We start from the raw sequence: 22,435 nt of genomic DNA on the forward strand, positions 1-22,435 counted from the left end.
GATTGGTTAATATTACTCGGACTATAACCATACAACAAACTGAAACCAGAACATTTCCTGTACTAAAATCCGGTCGATGCAGAGTCTAGATTTCTATGTAGAATCTGTAAATAGAGACAACAAATATAACTTATGTAACTAATGTAGATCTTTAACCCAAACTCTGGTCTTGTCCTTAACCCACCCATGTAATTTGGCACCAAAACCAAACATTGACCAGTTAATGTTTAACCACTTGTGCTATGTGTATGTCCAATACACCTGTCGCAGTTACCCTCCGATACATGTACTGTATTTTTTTTGGAGTGTGGTCGTAGAGAAAGTCACTGCTATTCTGTCTTGTAAGTCAGCTCAAATGAAGTGCAGCTTGCAGAGGGATCTTCATCACAGTCATTTTCAAACATACTGTCACAGCGCGAGGCTGTTACATAAAGTTTCCTACAAGTCTCCTACATACTGTAAGTAAAACCCAGAATAAAGTCATAAGTATGTCTCACATTTAAAACCCGAGTGAATGGCACTTTGTTCCAGCAGCAGGAAAAGGGTTCAGCACGATTTCTCAGAAGCAGAGCGCTTATTAAACGAGTGCATGAGAGAAAGTCTTGCAATCGGCTGGGAGCCTACGTCGCCTCTTTTAGCAGAGACATTGCGTCTTCCTCCCTTTGTTCCTTCAGGCACGTCAGTTAGCAGAGCAGAGTGCTCCTATCGGAAATGCCCTTTGCTGAACTTGCGCCAACTTTTCTTTTTGCCCGGTGGTGCGTCTAACGAGAGGAACATGTCCAAACTAAAGCACTGATCTAATTAGAGCAAAGTAAATCAGCAGTAGGTCATCCTCTGACACACTTGAGCAGGCTAGTAGAGAGAGGGGCTTCGACGCGTTCCTTCACATATGCTGGACTTTGACCGAGCGAGAGCAGAGTAAATTTATTTAGCGCCACGGTCAGTGACTCTTCACCCACATACAACAGCAGTAAACACAGCAATCTGCATCTTTCATAAGTATCAGTATTTGAGGTCATACCATTTTGCAAGTCAGATTTTATCAAACGCAGAGCTGCCAGATTTTGAAAAACAAAGCATCGAGAGAAGAAAGAAAGAAATGTTCTATAAATACAGAAAGAAGAACTGGCAAGAGATGGCAAGCTGAATAAAGGTTATTGCTGTGTTTGAGTTCTGTCTTTCTATTTGTAAGGGCATTTTAGTTTTACGTTTAGTTTTAAATCAGTGTGTATGTCAAGCATGTGTCTCTATCCATACTTTAACATGGTTTGCTTGATTTTGAACTGGTGCCGTTTTATTCATGGCATCCCAAAGCACTTTCTCCTTCTTCTTCTTGAAGTCTCTGGATGATTGACTCCACCAACTGAAAAGTGCATTATATTACATTTTAGCTACAATTAAATACAGAGACTTATGCCAACTGTTTCCAGAGACTGTGTGAGTTATTGGTTGAATACAAGACTTTCTAAATCAATAATTTATTTGGTCGAGTCCACAAGTGGACCTTCTGCATACCTGGAGAGAGACCTGGCTGACTTATATGGATAATTGGATCCATATAAATCGAACATTGGAATTGGGTGGATATAATATTCAGTTAGACATTGCCTGCCGAGTTAGACAGGCAATGGTTGGTTTTCAGTGCGCTACAATATGAGGGAAAGTCCTCAGCCATGCTATTTACTGACTTTATGCTTCGTTAACTGTGTATCTTGAAATATATTACAGTGAACTATTCAGAGTAAGGCTGCAAATTACAGAGTCACACATTTTCAAACGAGCAAGGTCAGACAGCATTTCCAACATCCTGGCAGACTGGACAACACAATGTGTAAGTCCTTATTGTCCATGGGGGACGACATTTGACTTGCTATGACAAAAGCTCTTTGGGTCCAACAACAATGACTGTATAAGATGGACGACACATCTCCATCTACTCTCATTGTACAAATGTGAAGCCATAATACCCCCCCAGTGGTCACTGCCGCGCAGTAGAGATCAGCTGGTAGAGCCGCTGTATTGATGTACCCCCCATCTGCGAACCAAAACACACATTTAACTTACAGTTAAAATGGTGACATACAAACTCAGATGGTATTTTTGTCATAACGTTAGCGAGCATGCGAAGATTAGCCAACTAGCTCTAATATAACTACACTGCTTGGATCTGGCATTGTGCTTCGTAACCAAATGGCAAATTACTCAATTACCAGCCAGATCAGCCCCGGGAGTCTGCGTGAGTTAGCTGATGTTATCTACTCGACGGTAAATCGCCTGTGATAGCAGTGATAGCTTGTTGCCAGTTTACAGGTAGCTGTCTAACCTTAGGCCGATAATGCAATGATATTGGCTAAGAGAAAACAACTGGTACTTATACACATTTGCTTTGTTCTGCTACATAATTTACTACAGGCCAAAATCAACACAGTTTGTCATGTTAGCTAGCAAAGTTATTTGTCAAGCTAGATAACTGACATACACACTCAGATAGTATTTTGGTAGTCATAACGTTAGCGAGCATGCTAAGGTTAGCCAACTAGCTCTAACATAAATACACTGCATAACTCTGGCATTGTGCTTCGTTACCAAACAGCAAATTACGCCGGCAACCAGCAAATCATCACAAGCATTAGCGAACATTAGATAGGCAGGGCTGGAGAGAGCTGGGATGAAGCACCTGTGCTGTGAGAGAAAAAATGCTGCACCCGGTGAGAGAACGCTGCACGCGGGGTTTTGTTTCTATGACAACAATAAGTTTTACTTACTACAGAGCTAACAACAAGCTTAGAAGCGTAGCAAGAAAGCCAGTTGTGGGTCTGTTTTGATCCCCCAACGGTCTCCGTGATTCGCATGCCCTGCCGATGTTGACTCACTAGGCTTCACTAGATGAAACGTATTTTTGTTTCTTATTCTCGTGTGTAGTTTGTGTTGGTGTTGTTGTGGGTCCCGTTCGTTTATTGCCATTATCCATCTCCATTTCACAGCTTGCGTTGTCTCGTGTTGCTCACTGTTGACTGTAGTGGTACAAACAATAATTACGGAAGCATTGTCACCCTTAAAAAGCCATGTTTTTTGCATGAACAAAGCACGGATGATTATGTAGCATCACAGAGGTTGAAGGAATTCTTCATTAGTGGGTCTCTAGAACTTTATAATTAGAAAGACAGACAGACCTTCCCACTTCTCCCTGATAGAAATATCGACACAAAAAACAAGCAAACACTGGCACACAAAGATTATCCCTCACCCACACACACACACACACACACACACACACGCACACACACATATAACCTGTCTTGGTGATATTTTAAGACCTGCAGTATTTCAGGCTGTTTCAGGCTGTGGCTTGTCATGTTTAATCATCCTCTTAAGTGTGTGTGTGTGTGTGTGTGTGCATGTTTGTATTGAACAGGAGCAGTTTAATATACCCAGCTCAGACCCTTGTGTATGATTGGGTCTGACAGGATCCTCCTTGAGCTCATGTGTGATCGGCTGGCTTAAACTTGTTCACCTAATATTTTACAAACGATCAAATACTTCTGAAGGCGTCCCCATACATCCACGAGACACTGGATTTTCAGAGGTTTATCTGCATACAAGGAACACAGGGCCGACACATCGCAGAGAGAGAGGATGAAACAGGACCAAAGCATGTCACATGAAATATGTCTGCACACAAAAGCAATCGGCGCTCTTTCATCTTCCCTCGTGGCTCCTTCATGATTTAGCTTGTTTTCTTCCCAGCACTGTCTTTTAAATTAAAGAGAGGCAGATAAGTTGGAAGAAACATGAATTCATATCCCCTTTGACACATTACGTCTACATTAATTATGTTCCAACTGGGCAGAGAAACTCCTCATTATTTCAGATTGTGATTAATTCAGTAGCCTCATGTAATCCTGGGTTTTCTACAGTCAAAGTTTAAAAGCCAATAAGTGACAATAAGCGTACAAAATTAAATAAAGAGAATTAATATTTGATGAATTGTACGTTCATTTGCTTGCACTCACTTATATGTATATTCAGTATTTAAGCCATGTTCCCTTAAGTTACTGTTACATATAACGACCTGACACGCCGCACTTTACAAAGAGAACTTGTCAGATACATGCGCAATGATTCATTTTTGAATTAACAAGCCCTTAATTTGAGACAATGTTGGACACAAGCAGGCTTTTTTTTCCCTGTGACACCTGTAAAAAGCAGACTTTATCAGCTGTAGCTGTAGCTGTAGCTAGCTAGTAAGCTAGGCTAACGTTAGGTCCGTGACTTGGCTAAAAAGCTGCCTTACTGATCTTTTTGTGTCTGCAGCTGGTTTGAAATGTGACAACTGGTTGGAAATATGTACCTGGTGGGTGTGTTAGTGATAGCCTGTAAGACTGAGGCTATGCTACAGGTCCTAGCCAAAACGTTAGCTAATCAGAGGTTGATGATCTGTGTAGAGACGAGGATTAAGAAGTAGGAGTAGAAATATGTAGATTGAAGTTAATCATACTTTTTTATATTTAAATTTATGTTTTATTTTTGGCTGACCGCCGGGGTCACCCCTACACGTGGGTCTGTATGTGACTGACTGACTGACTGACTGACTGAGTTACGGTACTTTCAGAGCCGTAGAGAGATGCAATGGCGGATCATGGAGCATATTTGACCTCCACTGATGCGACTCTCTCTCTAAAAGGCTCTGGATACTTTGTTCGGGGAGTTGGCGTGGCTGCTTGTGCGCTGCTTGTCCGCTGTCCTCACCTGTGTCCGGCAGCACGCACCTGCTTTCACACACGTTGTCATCGGCCTCATTAGGACAGTCCTTGTAACACATTGCCCGAAAAAGCGCACACTGACCTGATGCGGTCAGCCGCATATTAGGTTTTGACCTAGTCTTGTTAAGCTAACAAGAGAAAGGACTTTCAGGATGAGGACTATTGATGCATTCTTACCTAAGATAACAAGTTAGGCTGAGGTTGCTTAAGTCTGACCTTCCTGTGGTCAGTTTTCACACACTTTGGTAGGAAATATAATTTTAACAGTATCGATACTAAAGGATGTCCTAAGTACACAGCCGCAGAAATAATGTTACAGTAGAAAGAATGGGAAGCTTGGCACTGCGTCTTGTTAAACCTCTATTGATTTCTGCTGGTTAAACCCTTAGACACTCAGGGTGCAGTAATGGCTATCATCAGTACGCAGTTTGTAAGCGGGAGAGATTCTGATGAGAGCCACAAAGGCGGTCGATAGATCGACCCAATTGAAATCAGTTAAGGCAGAGGATGTCAATGGGGCCAACAGTATTGGCTATTAAAGGCGTGTGTGTGCAGGTTTTTAAATAGCACGTGTGTAATGATGGAGATATAATGGGGATAAATGGAGCAGTGAAAGGACAGGAAGTGAAAGTTTACAGAAGAGGGTGAGGCTGCTCGTACCTATCGTAGTCTCCATTGCAGAGCGCTCGTACGGGGATGGTGAAAGGCTGCCACACTGGGTTTAATGTGTTCTTCACCACCTCTGTTTTATGGCAGATTGTAAACCTAAAATAGTAAAAGAAAATAGTTAAATAAAGCATAGAAAGAGGCAAATACACAAACAAGGGGAGGAAGCAAGGAAGCAAACTGCCAGGACTATCTGCCAGTGTGTTAGAGACCACGGAGTATAATATAATATCTCACTTTTATCCTTTCGCCCTTGACAACAGTGTGACAATGACATGCAAATGGATTTCTGTGATATCTGACATGTCTCACAATGCTGAGCCACATGAATTCCACTCAAATACCCTCCGAATATTCTCCCAAAAAGCAACACCTTATCACATTTTTCCCTTTTTTCCACCCAAAGCCTTGGATTACTTGTGCTCCACTAAGTGCCTCTAGGCTTTTAAAACGCTGTGAATCTTTTAGCCGCGAAGGCCTCTAATTTGTATCCCCCTCTGGCACCCACAACAGCTAGTTGAAGCAAATCTGCGGGGATCCATTTCCCACCCTGTTATGTATGAAAAAAAAAATCCAAAGAAAAGCAGGGGGACGGTTAATGAAGCACTTGCTGAAGCATCTCCAGCTAAGATAGGGCTGACACTGCTACAACTGCACGGCCCCTTGGGGGGCTGAGAGGCACTCTGAGAAAACAGCGACGTGAGGAGATGCCGTGGTGTTTTGCATCTCTACGTGACTTGGTTAAGAAAACAGACTTCTTTTTTTTTTTTGCTTTTTTACAGTAATTGCTTCTCTTTCCTATTTGCTCTCCTGGAGTCATTTATGTAAGGCCGAGTCATGGGAGTTGCGGTTGTGTTGTGAGCAGGATACTTGCCTCTTAAGTTGCGTAGATGCTTCAGTAACCACTGCAGCTCTGCTCTTATACTGTACACTCTCATCCTTCTCAAAGAAACTGTATCTCCTCTAATGGGTCCTCTGTTTTGTCTCCTTTTCTTTCCCAGATGATTTCCTATTATGTTTATGTAACCTCTATGATATTGTACTTTAAAACTAATTCCTCTCATGTCTCGAAAAAGATTTCCAGGCTCTCAAAGGGACCAATTTATCCTGCATTTAAAAAGGCAGCCTAATATCTGACAGTGTATGCTGCACATGGACTTTAATAACACTAAATGCAGCAACTGTTGTAGTGTGGGATATGCAGCAGCGCTCGCAGCTATCTTTTTAAAAAACTCAGACTTAATAAATCGCACGAAGCACTCACGTCCCGTCCTCGTTGCTCCGGTAGAAGACCATGAAAGGGTCGGACTTGCCAAAGAAGTCCTTCTTGTCCAGCTTGTTGGCACAGAACTGCATAGTGGCGCTGTCCTGCAGAGATGAGTGAGGATGTTGGGAGAAAAATCAGAGGTTTATATCATAAGTTTGTCATGATTAAAGAATCAGAGTTTATGTTTATGTGGCTTATTTCGCTGCTCTCTCCCGTCTTCTTCTTCTCTTTCATCTCCAAAGCTCACAGTGAGACAGCAGATGGAGGCAGCTGTCAGTGAATCACACAGTCAGATAATGAATGACTGCATACTGTGGTCTGTGTTTGTTTACCCTTATTCATATTTCTTAGCATATTTTGAACATCCTATTGATTTGAAAAGAAAAAGAAAAGCTTTTAGTATGCTATTTTATTTTATCTACATTAGTGCAACAAGTTTATGTGGACAAATAAGTCAGACCAAGGTAGGCGTGTGTGCACATTGTTTGACTCACAACGACTGCTGCAGTAAGACTATCAGACCTGCAAGGCTGTAAGAATCGTGACAAACCAGAACTCTTATGCTTATCTTATATCATTACTCCTAATGAGTCAGAGAGCGTAACATTTGACCTGAGAATGAGGCTGAAGAAAAGACCATGTTGACAACCAAAAAGTTTTTAGGGCATCACAGAGTTTGCTTTTTCTATAGCTATACTTTGAGTACGCTAAAAAGTTTTTCATTGCCAGAAGGAACCATTAAGACAAGGCCCATCAAAACAATGAAAATGTTGTTGATTCTCAGAGGGATTGACAGTACTAACTAACCACCCAAATTATTACACAGAGTAAACAGACGGCGGAGAGGCACACAATTAGTTTCAGCAGTAATGGATGTTTAATGGGACTCATGTCCTGTCATTGTACTCGCACATATTCCATCCAAATGTGTTACACAGCTGCTGATGAAAGAAAAGAGAAGCTTACAGAAGCATTTTATTAGTCACATTTTAAATATAATATTTTGGGGAAATATTGTTGACACACGACTGTCCTTTGTTTTCGTGTGTGCAGTGTGAATGTCACCGACTTACATTCTCTCACTCAATGAACTACTGGCAGTCGGCCGAACATCCACTCTAGCTTTATCTAAACACAGCCTAATGGTGTGTGTGTGTGTTCAAGTATGCAGGTATTATTATCCCTGATGAGAGTATTGAACACCCACCGGCGGTCCTGTTAGTGCCAGCTGCTAACTGAGTGATTGTCATCAAGCTAACGTCTCCTGAGTCCTGTCTTGTCTCTTGTTTTAGCCCAAAAATACGATGATGCACTTGATGCTTTTCTCAGTTTAGAGCCATGTCGAGAACTTTTCATTCAGTTTATAATATGAATATGAATATGAAATGTAGCTTTTGTTTCAGTAGTTATAAGGCAGTATTTCAAACAATACAAGATCAATACAATAGTGTCAGTGAGTCATTACCTTGTAATTAAGGTTGGCAGTTTATTCACAAATGTTCTGGTTTAATCATGAAAAGTCCCCATTAGATCCTTAGTTGACTTTATGTTCTGGAAAGTTTAGCATTGCATGTTTTTTAGGTGTATGGCTTAGTGCTTCAGGATTATCTCTAAAAAACCCCACACCTCATTAAAAAACAATGCAGTATACTGTTCACTACAAAACTTACTCAGCTCAACAACTGCTGAGGAAGTACTGCAGTTTAGGAACCTACAGCACATATGGTACAAATGAGAGATTTTAAAAGAGTAGTCCTACTAAATAGCATAACACTCCTATAAATGTGTTGGATTCACAATGGACGGTCTTAATAAATGGATAAAGGTTGATGAAGTAGAACCAAAAATATTTATTTTATTAAAGTGATAATCTGGAAGATTTTCATTTAAATAAATGTCTGGTAAGTCACTATCTATCGCCGAATGAGGTAACACAATGGTGATTAAGCCTATGGCCCGCTGATGAAAGCCTTTGCATTTGCAGTATTACAGACTGGGTGTCTGTGGCGACATTCACGGAAAAAATCACAAGCGGCGCCCAGTGACGCGTTTTCCATCACCCAGCAGTGGTTGGTCTGCCAGAGAGGGTAGGCGGAGCTAAGCGGCTGCTTTTCCGGTCTCTGCGAGTGTTGTGAGTAAACAGTAATCTACTATGGCTGAACAAACAAAGAAAAGATGGATGACTACAGATACAACTTCAAAAATAAGTGAAAATCCAAAGAAAAAGAAACAAATTGGACGCTCAGATGAAGGCAAACAGTCTAAAAAGGAAAGCGACCGTCAGCGGGGAAAATCAAGAGTTACAACCAGGGCCAACCGTGGACGTCACACATGTAACACTGTCTGAATATCTGGGAAGTGTGCTCCTGCAATTACCGTTTATCGCCATAGGTGCCGCCAAAGAGAACAAAACTGAGATCTTCGAGATTACAACTTTTAACACAGTCAGATCAGTCAGGAATCTGGATGTGTCAGCAGTGCCTCGCCACAAGTAGACTACGGCACATTTCCACACCAGTTTTTATTTAATTTTCATTGAATAAATTCATCTGTGGAGCCACAAAAGTCTCTATGCTACCTTAAAATCAGCATTCAGCCTTTTCAGTCGTCCAGTTAAACACAACACTTAACTCTGCAGTTGTTCCTCATTATGTCCTTTCTTTGACAACATGCTGCTTCTCTGTCATTTACATGATTGAACTGGGTGCTGGAAATATAAACCGTGTGATTGCGGCTTCAAACTGTATATGCAATTTCCCTATTTAATGACTATATTTGTATTGCAATACTACCATTAACTTGGCAGCAATGCACTTTATGCACAGGAGTATTTTTACACAGAGATGTGAGTGTGTCTGAAAGTGACCTAAGGCTATTGCGGATTCAAAATTATAACTTAAAGCAGCATAAAAACTTTATTTGTACATTTTAAACCAGCGACAAGCAGCAGATGCTTTGAGATAAATCCTCCTGGCAAACACACACGGTGTAGCACAAAGAACAAATAAGCCTGATTGTGCTTTTTCTCCACCAGTTATTTATCACAAAAATGCAGCACTTTTTCCATCCTCACATATAAATCACTGGCCTGCTGCTGAGCTGTCCTACTACTTGTTTACTATTTCTCGGCTCTCCCTGTGTGGTGGCTGCGCGGGTCGGGGCCGGGGACTTATCTGGGTCGTAGCTAATCTCTGGAACACACCGGGTTCATTACAGTGTGTTCAGATGCTCCAACAGTAGATTGCTGTTGCTGTCAGAGCCCGCGGCCGTGCACTGTGCAGCCGTGGTGCCACTAATGATCACTTAATAGCTTTTTAATGTTGCAGCCTGCACCTTGTGCTTGGATGTGTGCCGAGCAGCAAATCAGCACGAGAATGTGTGTGTTCGACCGACTGTGCGTGTGTGAGAGTGTTTCTGTACACACAAGCGCTCGTGGCCTTTTTTTTTATTCCTGTATGCGTCTCACCCCAGTGTCCCCTCTGTGTTTTTATCACCCACTGCCAGGCTCCATGCAGCCACACATTTCCCTCTGACACACTCATGAACACATCCACTCCACTCCAGCAGAGAGAGGAACTTTATCTGTGTTTCGCCCTCGGCCCGAGGACACAAACACACCACACGTCTGCCATTTGGCACAGCCCTCCTACACACAAGACTCACTCTGTTTCGTTCGGCTTTAATCCTCCCGGGCCGGGGACTGAGTGACACACAGGCTGCTCAATGTTTATGTCATCTGAACATGGGAAAGAAGAAATATTTGCTGCAGCAACAGATTTCATTTCATCTCTCTCGGTTGCTTTCTTCTGTCCCCTGATACTGTGAGTGAGTGTGTGTGTGTGTGTGTGTGTGTGTGTGTGTGTGTGTGTGTGTGTGTGTGTGTGTGTGTGTGTGTGTGTGTGTGTGTGTTTGTGTGAGTGAGTTTTCCATTTCAACAAGTACCCGACTCCAACAAGTACTGACTGTGACATCGCAGTCTCCTCGCACATGAAAGCAGCGCTCAAGCTTGCTGCCCCGGATTGCAGAGCGCATCAATTTTTAAAATGCAGAAGACACATATGGTGAAGAATGTTTGTCCCTGCACCCAATGAAAGTGATTAAAGGAACACCTGGGGGCTCAAGTATCCACAGACTGAGATGTAAGTCACTCACAGGGCTGCAGTGCAAGATAAAGTGTAGTGAAATCACTCTGTGACCCGCTTGCACGACTGCATGCGCACATCTATAACATGCAGCAAAAACATGTTAAAAAAAAGGAGAGACAAGCTGCAATAATTTTACACCAATATTTGTCCTAAAACCATGCTAAGAACCAAACCCATTAGTTACTGTATGCTGCTAAGACCACATGAAAGAGCATGGGCTCTCTGCAACCTACTGTGGTCACCCACCCGGCTGCACAACAAAGATTACCTCACTAATGAAACTAAATGTAAGTCTTTGGCGCTGAAGGCCCTGAAGCTTGTTTTATACTGGTTTTAACCGCACGTGTCTTAATACTGTTTGTTTGAACTTTGCTTATTTTATATTTTTTATGCTCTGTGAGGTGACCTAGGGTGTCATGAAAGGCGCCTTTAAATAAAATAAAATGTATTATTATCATTATTATAACGACCGTCATGTTGCAACCATATGGTTTCTGTTTTATCTCATTGTTTGAGTAAAAAGCCCCACATGGAGTCTAACTTTCCATGATGCTGCCTTACTCCAGCCACCGACAATGCAACCATGCCATGTTAACCACAGCATGTCTGCTTACTGAAAAAAGACAACATAAAACATAATCCATCCATCCATTATCTATACGGCTTATCCTGTTCAGGGTGAGAGGCGGGGTTACACCCTGGACTGGTGGGCAGTCACTCACAGGGCTGACACACAGAGACAGACAACCTTTCACACTCACACCTACGGGCAATGTTAGAGTCGCCAATGAACCTGATGAGCATGTGTTTAGATTGTGGGAGGAAGCCGGAGTAACGGGTGGGAACCCACGCATGCACGGGGAGAACATGTAAACTCACACACAGGAAGGCCCAGGTTGTCCGAACTGGGATTCGAACTAGGAACCTTCTCGCCCTATAAACATAATTATGTGCTACACTGAACAAAATTATAAACGTAACACTTTTGTTTTTGCTCCCATTTTTCATGAGCTGAACTCAAAGATCTAAGACTTTTTCTATGTACACAAAAGGCCTATTTCTCTCAAATATTGTTCACAAATGTGTCTAAATCTGTGTGAGTGAGCACTTCTCCTTTGCCGAGATAATCCATCCACCTCACAGGTGTGGCATATCAAGATGCTGATTAGACAGCATGATTATTGCACAGGTGTGCCTTAGGCTGGCCACAATAAAAGGCCACTCTAAAATGTATAGTTTTACTGTATTGGGGGGGGGTCAGGTTCTGGTGTGACCACCATTTGCCTCACGCAGTGCAACACATCTCCTTCGCATAGAGTTGATCAGGTTGTTGATTGTGGCCTGAGGAATGTTGGTCCACTCCTCTTCAATGGTTGTGCGAAGCTGCTGGATATTGGCAGGAACTGGAACACGCTGTCGTATACGCCGATCCAGATCATCCCAAACATGCTCAATGGGTGACATGTTCGGTGAGTTTGCTGGCCATGCAAGAACTGGGATGTTTTCAGCTTCCAGGAATTGTGTACAGATCCTTGCAACATGGGGCCGTGCATTACCATGCTGCAACATGAGGTGATGGTCGTGGATGAATGGTACAACAATGGGCCTCAGGATCTCGTCACGGTATCTCTGTGCATTCAAAATGCCATCAATAAAATGCACCTGTGTTCGTTGTCCATAACATACGCCTGCCCATACCATAACCCCACCGCCACCATGGGCCACTCGATTCACAACGTTGACATCAGCAAACCGCTCACCCACATGACGCCCTACACGCTGTCTGCCATCTGCCCTGTACAGTGAAAACCGGGATTCACCTGTGAAGAGAACACCTCTCCAAACTGCCAGACGCCATCGAATGTGAGCATTTGCCCACTGAAATCGGTTACGACGACGAACTGCAGTCAGGTCGAGACCCCGATGAGGACGACGAGCATGCAGATGAGCTTCCCTAAGACGGTATATGATAGTTTGTGCAGAAATTCTTTGGTTATGCAAACCGATGGTTGCAGCAGCTGTCTGGGTGGCTGGTCTCAGACGATCTTGGAGGTGAAGATGCTGGATGTGGAGGTCCTGGGCTGGTGTGGTTACACATGGTCTGCGGTTGTGAGGCCGGTTGGATGTACTGCCAAATTCTCGCCTTTGGAGACGGCTTATGGTAGAGAAATGAACATTCAATTCATGGGCAACAGCTCTGGTGGACATTCCTGCAGTCAGCATGCCAATTGCATGCTCCCTCAAAACTTGCGACATCTGTGGCATTGTGCTGTGTGATAAAACTGCACATGTTAGAGTGGCCTTTTATTGTGGCCAGCCTAAGGCACACCTGTGCAATAATCATGCTGTCTAATCAGCATCTTGATATGCCACACCTGTGAGGTGGATGGATTATCTCGTCAAAGGAAAAGTGCTCACTAACACAGATTTAGACAAATTTGTGAACAATATGAGAGAAATAGGCCTTTTGTGTACGTAGAAAAAGTCTTAGATCTTTGAGTTCAGCTCATGAAAAATGGGAGCAAAAACAAAAGTGTTGCGTTTATATTTTTGTTCAGAGTAACAAGATGATGAAATAAGACAATAAATTAAACTGTAATGAATGAGAGTCATTAGTAAATTAATGACTATTTCCAGCCGTGTTTGAACAATTAAACTCACTAGTACATCCTCATGATCATTTATTGTTTCAATAAGCAACAACAGTGCAAGAGGCTAAATAAGCACAGCTTCTTTCATCCAACTACATCAAAATGGATTGAGGCAACTGATCCACTCATACTGTCTTTAAGCTTTATATGAGTCTAACATACCAGACTGAATTAACATTACTTCCTGTTTATGTTGCAGCCAAAAGCGATCCCAGGTTTTGATGCCCAGATTTTGGCAGTTGGGGCGCTCTCGAGCCCGCGAGTGGCAGGACACAAAAGGAAATCTGTGCGGAGCTAACAGGCACATAAAAGCATTTATGGTGATGGAATGTGTTGCGGATATTAAATATGCATCTGTTCCTGCCTCATTAAGGCTCTGTGGCACGAACACACACTCTCGCAAAAGGTCTGTGATCAACAGCCATTTGCTAATATGGAGAGAATCAGAGTATCAATATTTAAAGAGGGGGGCCAGGCCAGAGAGAGACACATTCACACCCTCGAGGGAGTAATGACGGAGTGTTTGTGACAGGAGAGACGAGCAGTTTGAGTGTGTGTTGGAAAGAGTTATAGTTGCGCTAATGAAAGGGAAAGAGAAGGCAAGAGGAGAGGTTGTAAAAGTGCAGAATAAGGCCCAAACTATTTCCATTTATTCCATTTCTGATGGAAACATACCAAACATGATCCTCAGAGATTGTGTAAGCGTTTTACATGTATGACTACAAATTGGCAATGTCTTACGTCTATTAGCTTCCTTTTATCTTGCTACATTTTAATCCGCAGGATATAAAATCTATGATTTATGTCGTCCTCTTGGTGTGTAGCGTTTAATAAAGATTGCTGTACGTGAGTGGAATAAGGCCGCAGCAATTTCCCCTGCATCCTCTCCACTTCAACCTGCTGCAGGTTTTCCATTTTCTACATTTAATATTTTATTTATCTCACTTGTCGTCTCTGCTTTCGCTAAGAGAAAACCTGCGGCATTTGTATCCGTTGCTCATGCATGTGAAAGCTGACCTCCTGATTAACTGTGCGATGTGAAGAGGCGTCAAAGAAGACAGAAACGGAAGAGAGGTGAAGAGGTGTGGACGCGGCTCGTGAATGAAGCCATAAACAGGCATACTTATCACACTGTCACTGCAAACATATACACAGTTAGCGGAGCAACATCTCCATTGGCTGAAGACAGAGTATGCAAAACAGCCCACAGTTTAATTTGTAGCAGCTTTTTCTTGTGATGGAGCTTTATCTCGAAGCACGAGGGAACACAGATAAACGCCCCAGGCAAAATCACACCGCTCTGCTCCCACTCGGCACTGCTCACATATCCTGTTGCAAGCATACGGGGGGGAAAAACATAATTCCTACATGTTGCAACTGAGGATGTCTTTGCAGTAGAGGGCTGCAATTGCACTGGGATTCTGTAAGTCCTTAAAGATTTGATAATGCAGAATAATTCAGCTGATGTGGGCGGGAGCGGGTGGTTGGTATTATTTGAGAGATGAGTGAAATAGTCCACAGATAGAGTCACAGATTTTAATAAGAAACATTGATGCTAGTTTGGGAGGAAGTGGGCTGATTTGTCAGAAAAAGTATGTAGGATTAATCGTCACTGACCTTTATTTTGAAATCTAACATTGAAGACACCGCCCCACATCTTTCTGTATTTGCGCTGCCACCCTCACACGACAGCTTCTCCGGATGTGTTGATTGCGTTTCAAGTGGGAGTTAATCAAATTTATGTAAGCCAATATTTCCATCGAGTCATACTGTTTAAATAGCTGCAAAAACTTTTAATAACCAGCAAATGGAGTTGGAGAAATGTTTCAATAAACTTGAATTGATTACTTCCTGCACGCCTCATAAACTTGATCACACGGGAAGACAATCTTTTTCTAATTGCCATTTGTGTTCCTGAATCTCTCATGGTATTTGGTCCATATGCTTTTTATGTTGAGGAAGTCTGTTATTTTAAATGATCAGAAATTTGTTTTTTTCCCGCCCTCTGGTTGCTGTTCGCATTAAACTGACGGAAAATTTAAACTGAGTCAGTTAGTGCTTCAGGTACAGAGTGCAGGGTCATACAACATGGGACTTGTGCTGCAAAATTTATATTCAGTTTCTCTCCAAGTTACAGGCGTGGGCAGCTAGTGTTACTTCCTGTTGCGAATGAGTATTGCATTCATAGTGTCCTAATAATCACTGCCTTTATGGTCAGCCTTGCCCTATTCCTAAGACCTATTGTAGATGCACCAAGCCAAGAAATAGTTCCTGAATGTTACTCGCAATGACTGACACAATTGTCCAAGTGTTAATTTTTCTGAGACGTTTAGTGTTAAGTTATTTGATGCTTGATGATAAAGACGGTCTAATGCCATGATTGACAGCTCTGTTGACAAATACGGCTCCTGCAGCCGATCTGTTGCCGAGTAGTAGAGGAAAACAGTGAGAGGAAACTTAGCTAACACTAAAACTACAGTCAATGAACTTTCCGTAACAGTTAATATCTGCTTCAGGAAGCTGCTCTGCTGTTAAATACTCTGATATATGGGATCTTTGCTGTTTTCTTTAGTAGTTAAATGTGTGTTTTGGTTAGTGGAAGGGGCGGGACATTGTTACCGCTGCTCCACCCATCTACTGGGCTGACGGGCACCAGTGCAAGATGGCAGCGCCCACCTCAAGGGTATTTGTACAATGAGTTGCGGGGGAGACGTGTTGTTCATCTTTTTATACAGTCTATGGTGCTGATGGGTAGATTTTGTTACCCTTGGATGAGCCAGGCATCTGTTCCCTACTGATTACAGTCTTTATGCTAGGCTAAGGTAAATAGCTGCTAGCTTTAGCTTCATATTTAGCAAACAAACAAGTTTTATATATTATATATTATTTTATTCTTAACAAACCATTGACAAAAAAAGCAAATAACAGTAGGCCTATTTCCAAAATGTCAAGCCATTTCTTTAAAAGGTTTTAGCATAGCGAGCTAGCATACATACATATAGCCTCTAGACAACACCCTGGCTAATCTCCATTCCTTTATAAAACATAACACCACCTAAATATTTTTGCACTTCTTGGGCTGCTTTTGTTTTCTCCACCAACTTTCCTTGTGTCAACCACTTAAGGCAAGTAAGACGTGCTTCTAAAGCTTATTATTTCATGGTATAAACTGTTTACGAACTTTAGCTGCTCTTCCTCTGATCATTATCCTAATGATGCTCAACTCCTGAACTTTGACAAACTTTAAAAATTCATCCAAGAAATAAAAGTGACTCTCAAGACTTCTATCTAATTTGTAAGACCACAGTGTCGGAATAACTGCAGTATATGAGCTTCAGGGTAGTTGATACTTAAAACTGTAGATAACTCTGCTGGCATGTTTATCATTCAGTTTGTTGCACTGAGACTTTTAGGGGTAGAACGGTAATTATTCATCTATTTGTATTCAAAGGTTTAAAATACGTTGAATACTACTGTACAAAATACAGGGGGGGATAACCACAAAATCGCAGTAGCGATAGATTGGAAAGGGGAGGAAAAAGACAACGAAACTGTATAGAGCCGCTACAGGCTTCCTTAATGAAATAAAGCACTAAAATGATTAACTAAATCACCGCTGCCAAGCAGCTGACGCAAAACCAAAATTGTCCAGGAGACCCAGAAAACTTGAAGCTAAAGGCAAAGGCTGCCCGGGAGGCCTTTGATAACCCAAAAGGCTGGAGTCACAGAAACTCTCCAGCACCCCAAATTATTCCCTGGGAAACAGGCAATTGACCACAAATACACACAAAGTTCTGAGTTGGTGTTTGCAGATACACCGACAACTAGAGAAGCCACATGGAGAACCTCTCACTACCTCTGAAGGTGAGATAATGAGTCAGCCCAGGGCACTGGAGACTCAGGGTATATGAAGACTCCCCACACCTGGGCTTAATCAAAGCCAATCAGTGCCACACACACCTGATTGCAGTGAGTTGATTCTTTCACCACTCTCACAGGGCCGAAAGGTTGAGTGCCCTCACACCAACCATGTTTGTTTGAAAGGAAACTTGGTATTAAACTGCGCAGCACACACTTTCTGCTCCGTCTGCATCACAGAGAGGTTTGGCTTAGACCTGGTAGGAAAAGGTGGGGACACTGGACTGTCAGTAAATTAACACTTAAAATTGCACCAGAAACCAAATCTAGGCCTTCCCCATATTTTGCCTGTAGCCTAGAGCCTAAAAGATAAACAAGTGGAATAAAAATAAAAGAAAGGAAGTACTCAGTAACATGTCAAATTCAATGGGCTAGCTTGTGGGTTATATCCCTGCACACACCTAGCCTACATCTCTGGACTGTACACTAGGGTGGGACAAAATATCAGTACAGCAATATGTCGTCACCTGACTCGTGCACTACAATAATCACTTGGCTGGCGCCAAATATTGATATTTTAATTTACAAATATACGGCGCTCTAAACAGATTTCCCTGCGATTTTGACTTACGCGCCACTACTTCATGACTCATCGTGGTGGAGCTTATGGCATGAATGAGGGTAACGAACAGAAGTGGCTGAAGAAGTTAATCAGGTATCGTGATGTATCATTGTGTGATTGTCTTGTAATATATCAATTATCACAGAATTGCTGTATTGTGATATTATCGTTATCGTGAGCCGCGTATCGTATCGTGAGTTACCCTGAGATTCCCAACCCTACTGTACACACACTGTCTCTCCCCTCTCCGCCTCTCTCTCTTTCTGTCTCTGTTCTTTTCCACAAGCGACAGCAAACAGAACATGCTTGTTGTTCTCATCAATGAAACAACAGGATATATTAAAGCAGTGAGCTCCATGGTCACACCGCAACCTGGTGGGGAGGGGGCATGATGCACCAGCGCGTACAGAGGTCACACAGGGCAGGCCTAGGCGCCGGGTGTGGTTTGGCTAATAAAGTTTAATCATAAGTTTGTAAAAATGTGTTATATTTTACTAGTGCAGGGTATGTCTGCAAAGAAGAAAACAAAATCTCACACACACACACGTAGTACTCTCTTCTCTGGAGCCTACATATGGAAGCTGATGAATAATGTCAGCTCATGAATCTTTCATGCATCTTAACCTCCTCCGACCCCCCAGACCTAACAGCAGGTCCATCATTACATAGTCACGATGTGCAGGCGAGCGTTTTGCAAAACCCAGAGCCCTTTATTTAAAATTCTTGTCTAGATACCATACCGTATGTGTCAGGTAGAATTACAGGGAAACATGTCAGATTAGGCACGAGGAGTCGTGGAGTTGAATATTTCACTCAGTGTGAGGATCATCAAGCTTCAGCTAAGTTTTAGAACAGTTAGGGCCTGTGTCTGCGCTGGCAGGGCCCAGAACACAGCGCTTCTCACTGGCACTTCCCTGTTTAGTCTGTTTTAAATTGCTCTGTATGCTTAATATTTGCTTTTGTTCAAGGAAGTTTAACAAAGAAAATGTAAAAACAATGAAAATGAATCCTGTCCTGGCGTTTGCATCTCTTCACCTGGAAATTGTACCCACAAAAAATGCAAGGATTTGCTTCTCCTCCGCCATCGTTTGAAACAAAGTTGATATCAGAAGTCCTGCCACTCCTTGGATTTGATTGGTCGGCGAGGAAGAAGTGACATTGATGAGCGCGCCGGTGTTCCAAAAGGGGATCTATTTTCAACTGAGAACGCTGTGCCTGAACCTTTAGTGCCATTAGTGGGCACAGGCCCTCAATGTCTTTGTCTTCAAGTATGGATATACACTGCTGATGTTTAGTGTGACTTTGAACCTTATAAATTTGAGACTGTTTAAGATCGTTGCAATAAGCTATAAACACCACATTGATAATATTAGTTTTAAAGTAAATATACTGAAACTTTAGCAACACAACATTAGCAATCGTTAGAGTTCTGTTTCCCCCTCTGGAAAATGCAAGACAAATATACACCTTGCTTTTAGCTCTGTTTTGGTCTCCACCAACTTCTGAGAGTAACAGCTTAATGCTCGGCTGGTAGTTTCAGAGCTTTCCCGCTTAAACAGATGCCTTTTTGCAGTCCAAAGAGAAGAGTATAACTGCAGAACAGATTCACATTAAGCAACCTCCATCGACATGTAAGTTATGGAATCCATTGTTAGTACAAAATAAATTAGACTATAGCAGCTGTAAGTATTAACAGCAGCAGTCTGTTTCTCCATACTCCATGCTCTTGTTTTGTATTCCAGGCAGCGAAGGCGAAATGAAATGAATAAACCATTTTGCAGCTTGAACCAGGCTTCCATGTTAATGTTGGAGTATGTTTGTATGTAAATATGCATCACGACAGGATTTTAACAAGAACATGAAAGAGAAAGTAAGTGTGCTTGTGCATCTGTGTGTTTGTGTTTCCATACGTGCATTTCTGAACTCTGTGTGTGTGTGTGTGTGTGTGTGTGTGTGTGTGTGTGTGTGTGTGTGTGTGTGTGTGTGTGTGTGAGGCCACAGGGGACAACAAGGTCAGGCAGGCTGCGTTTTAATTAACCAACGCTTGGTCTCACACCATCGTCAGCCGAGCTGTTGTAAGAGCTAAGAGCTGTTGCACACCGGGTGCGAAAATAATCATCTATCGATTCACCTCACTGTCTTTGTATCTGTTTCTATCTCTCTCTCTCTCCTCTACACAAACCCACACATACAGACCGCTGTTTCACTCCATCTTATCACCATCGTTTGTTCTTTCATTTTCATTGTGCCGTATTTCTTCTCCTTTGCTCTCTCTCTCTCTCTCTCGGTGCTCTTTGCTCTGTTGCACTCTCTTGCCTTTCAATATCCTCCTCTGATCTGCGTGCTGAGAGCCCAGTGAAGCATCCAAAGCTTTTCAACACAGTGTCAGGTGAGGGGACGGTCTGCTCTCACCCCATCCTGTTCCTGGGCTTTTTCAATAGACAGGCGGACACTCAAAAGAATGAATGAAACAGAAGGGTGTGTTTGTGTGTATGTGGGTAAGTAGATCAGATAGATGGGTAGATGGGTTTGTAGATAATTTCTCTTCTTCTAAAAGGTATGTATATCCTCATTTCATGCCGGGCTCGAGTGTTACACCTCTTTGGCTTAGGGGATGATAAAGTAATCAGTCATTTTATAATTTAACTCTTTAATATAAGACACCCTCACAACTGTCATTAAGTACATAAAAGAGCAGGTCAGACAATGGTCAGCTTTTTTCTTGGCACGTCTACTCTTATCATAGAGAGGTCAGCCAATGATATATGAGGCTTGGCTTTTTGGCCCCAATGACCTTTGACCTACCAGGATAAGTTGTAAAGTAATTCTTAACACAGATAACTTTTTTGCACACAATATGGAAATTGTTGTTTAAATGACTAATGCTAATTTCTTTAGCATTTTGTTAGAATAACCAATTTTGATCATTGCATATCACTATATAATATTAATACAATATTAAATTAAAATGTGTCTGTGAGCGCCCGCTCCTAGCCATGTCACTAGCCAACCACCACAACTCGACAACTTGCATCGTCTGGCTTCTACATGACAGAGAGGTAAAAGGGCCATTCATGTGAAGAACCATAACCATAGTGATAACTACAGTAGAACATATTTTGTCAACAATAAAGAGCACTTAATCCCTCTTTTTCGCTCACTCGCTTTCTCTTACACCACTTTTTAACTTTTTTCAGATGTATATTGATCAGCTGTCAGTGTTTCTGTCATTCATGAAATTGCACTGAAAGCTATCCCAACGATATCGTTATCCACTGTTGTTGTCGCCACATCTACGTGAGCGAGAAGGATTTTAAAACATTTCATATTAATCTTTTTTGCTTTGGACGGCAGTTAGCCGTGCAAACTAATGCCCTGGACCAGAGCTAGTACTAAGTTAGCTATCTCATTCTGGATGCTAATGTTATGCTCCTGTACACTGTAACTTAAGCCCACCAAAATGCGCATGCATGTTTGGTGCGTCATTTGGTGGGAGGGGCTTAGAGGAGTAATACGAGGTAGCAAAGCTATATGCACATACAGGACAAATCTGAAATGAGCAAAATTAGAGTTTAAATCATGAAATGGCTACATCAAAAATAAGCGAACATGACAAAGAATCTAACCAACGTCCGTTGCCAGCAATACTGACTATTTCAGTTATTCAAACAGTGTTAAAGTCCAGTAAAGCTGTATGAATGGTTTTTTAAAAAAGACACTTTTTCAGCTCTTTGAATTCTGCCGCATTCTTTCAGCAGCAGGCTTAACAAAGTCAAGAGAAAGTTTCCATTGTCGGCTGCTGTGCGTCTACACTTCATTTCCCCTCTACGCTTCCACACTTTTCAGTCCAATTTATGTACATAGTCAGTCTAACCAGGCTTTGCCAACAGATGTTTGCCTGCTAATGTGTGTTTGGCAGAGAGGATTATTACGGCTTACTCACTCGACAATTGCTCAGCTCCTCAGCAGACAGGATGATACTGCCACATTTCTTCCCTGCGATCCCTCTGTGGAGCAAAGAGAGAAAACAATGAGAGCTGTGCAGAGATTAAAGGAGACAGATCTGCTATTCGCCCACTCTTGGATCTTAAGTGATCAATAAAAGCTGCTGCAAGAATAAAAGCATGAATTAGTCCTCCTGATTATCCACACAACCAAAACATTTTATTAATTTAATCAAAACTTAAATTTCCATGAAAAGGTTAAATTCTTGTATTACTCAACAGAGCCGTGTGCTCTACATGTGACATGTCGATCCATCATCTCTGGACTTGTAGAGAACACAGGATTCAAAGCTTTAAGTTCACCGAAAGTGAAAGGTACTCTTCTCCAAAGCCCTTTTCCCTTTACCACTCACTTAACACTGTTCTATTGTTGGAGTACTAAAGGTAATATATTTGTATGTATGTATAAGTAATATCTTTATCTACAGTAGCCATATGTGTTACGATATTTGAAGCAGC

At 42.1% G+C, this 22,435-nt stretch overlaps 1 protein-coding gene across 1 annotated transcript in view; it reads right to left on the reverse strand.

Moving 5' to 3' along the window:
* Positions 1–22,435, reverse strand: part of cpne5b (copine Vb) — a 132,412-nt gene that overhangs the window by 29,872 nt on the left and 80,105 nt on the right. Inside the window, exons 7-9 of the mRNA XM_069677998.1 lie at positions 21,916–21,979; positions 6,694–6,797; positions 5,424–5,528 (exon numbers count right to left, since the gene is read on the reverse strand). Coding sequence (XP_069534099.1) covers positions 5,424–5,528; positions 6,694–6,797; positions 21,916–21,979 — 273 coding nt within the window. The remainder of the gene's footprint in view (positions 1–5,423; positions 5,529–6,693; positions 6,798–21,915; positions 21,980–22,435) is intronic.

The sequence above is a fragment of the Semicossyphus pulcher genome, unplaced genomic scaffold, assembly GCF_022749685.1.
Source record: "Semicossyphus pulcher isolate SPU_LCO1_2020_fin unplaced genomic scaffold, fSemPul1.0.p SCAF_3, whole genome shotgun sequence".
In the NCBI taxonomy this organism is placed as follows: Eukaryota; Metazoa; Chordata; class Actinopteri; order Labriformes; family Labridae; genus Semicossyphus; species Semicossyphus pulcher.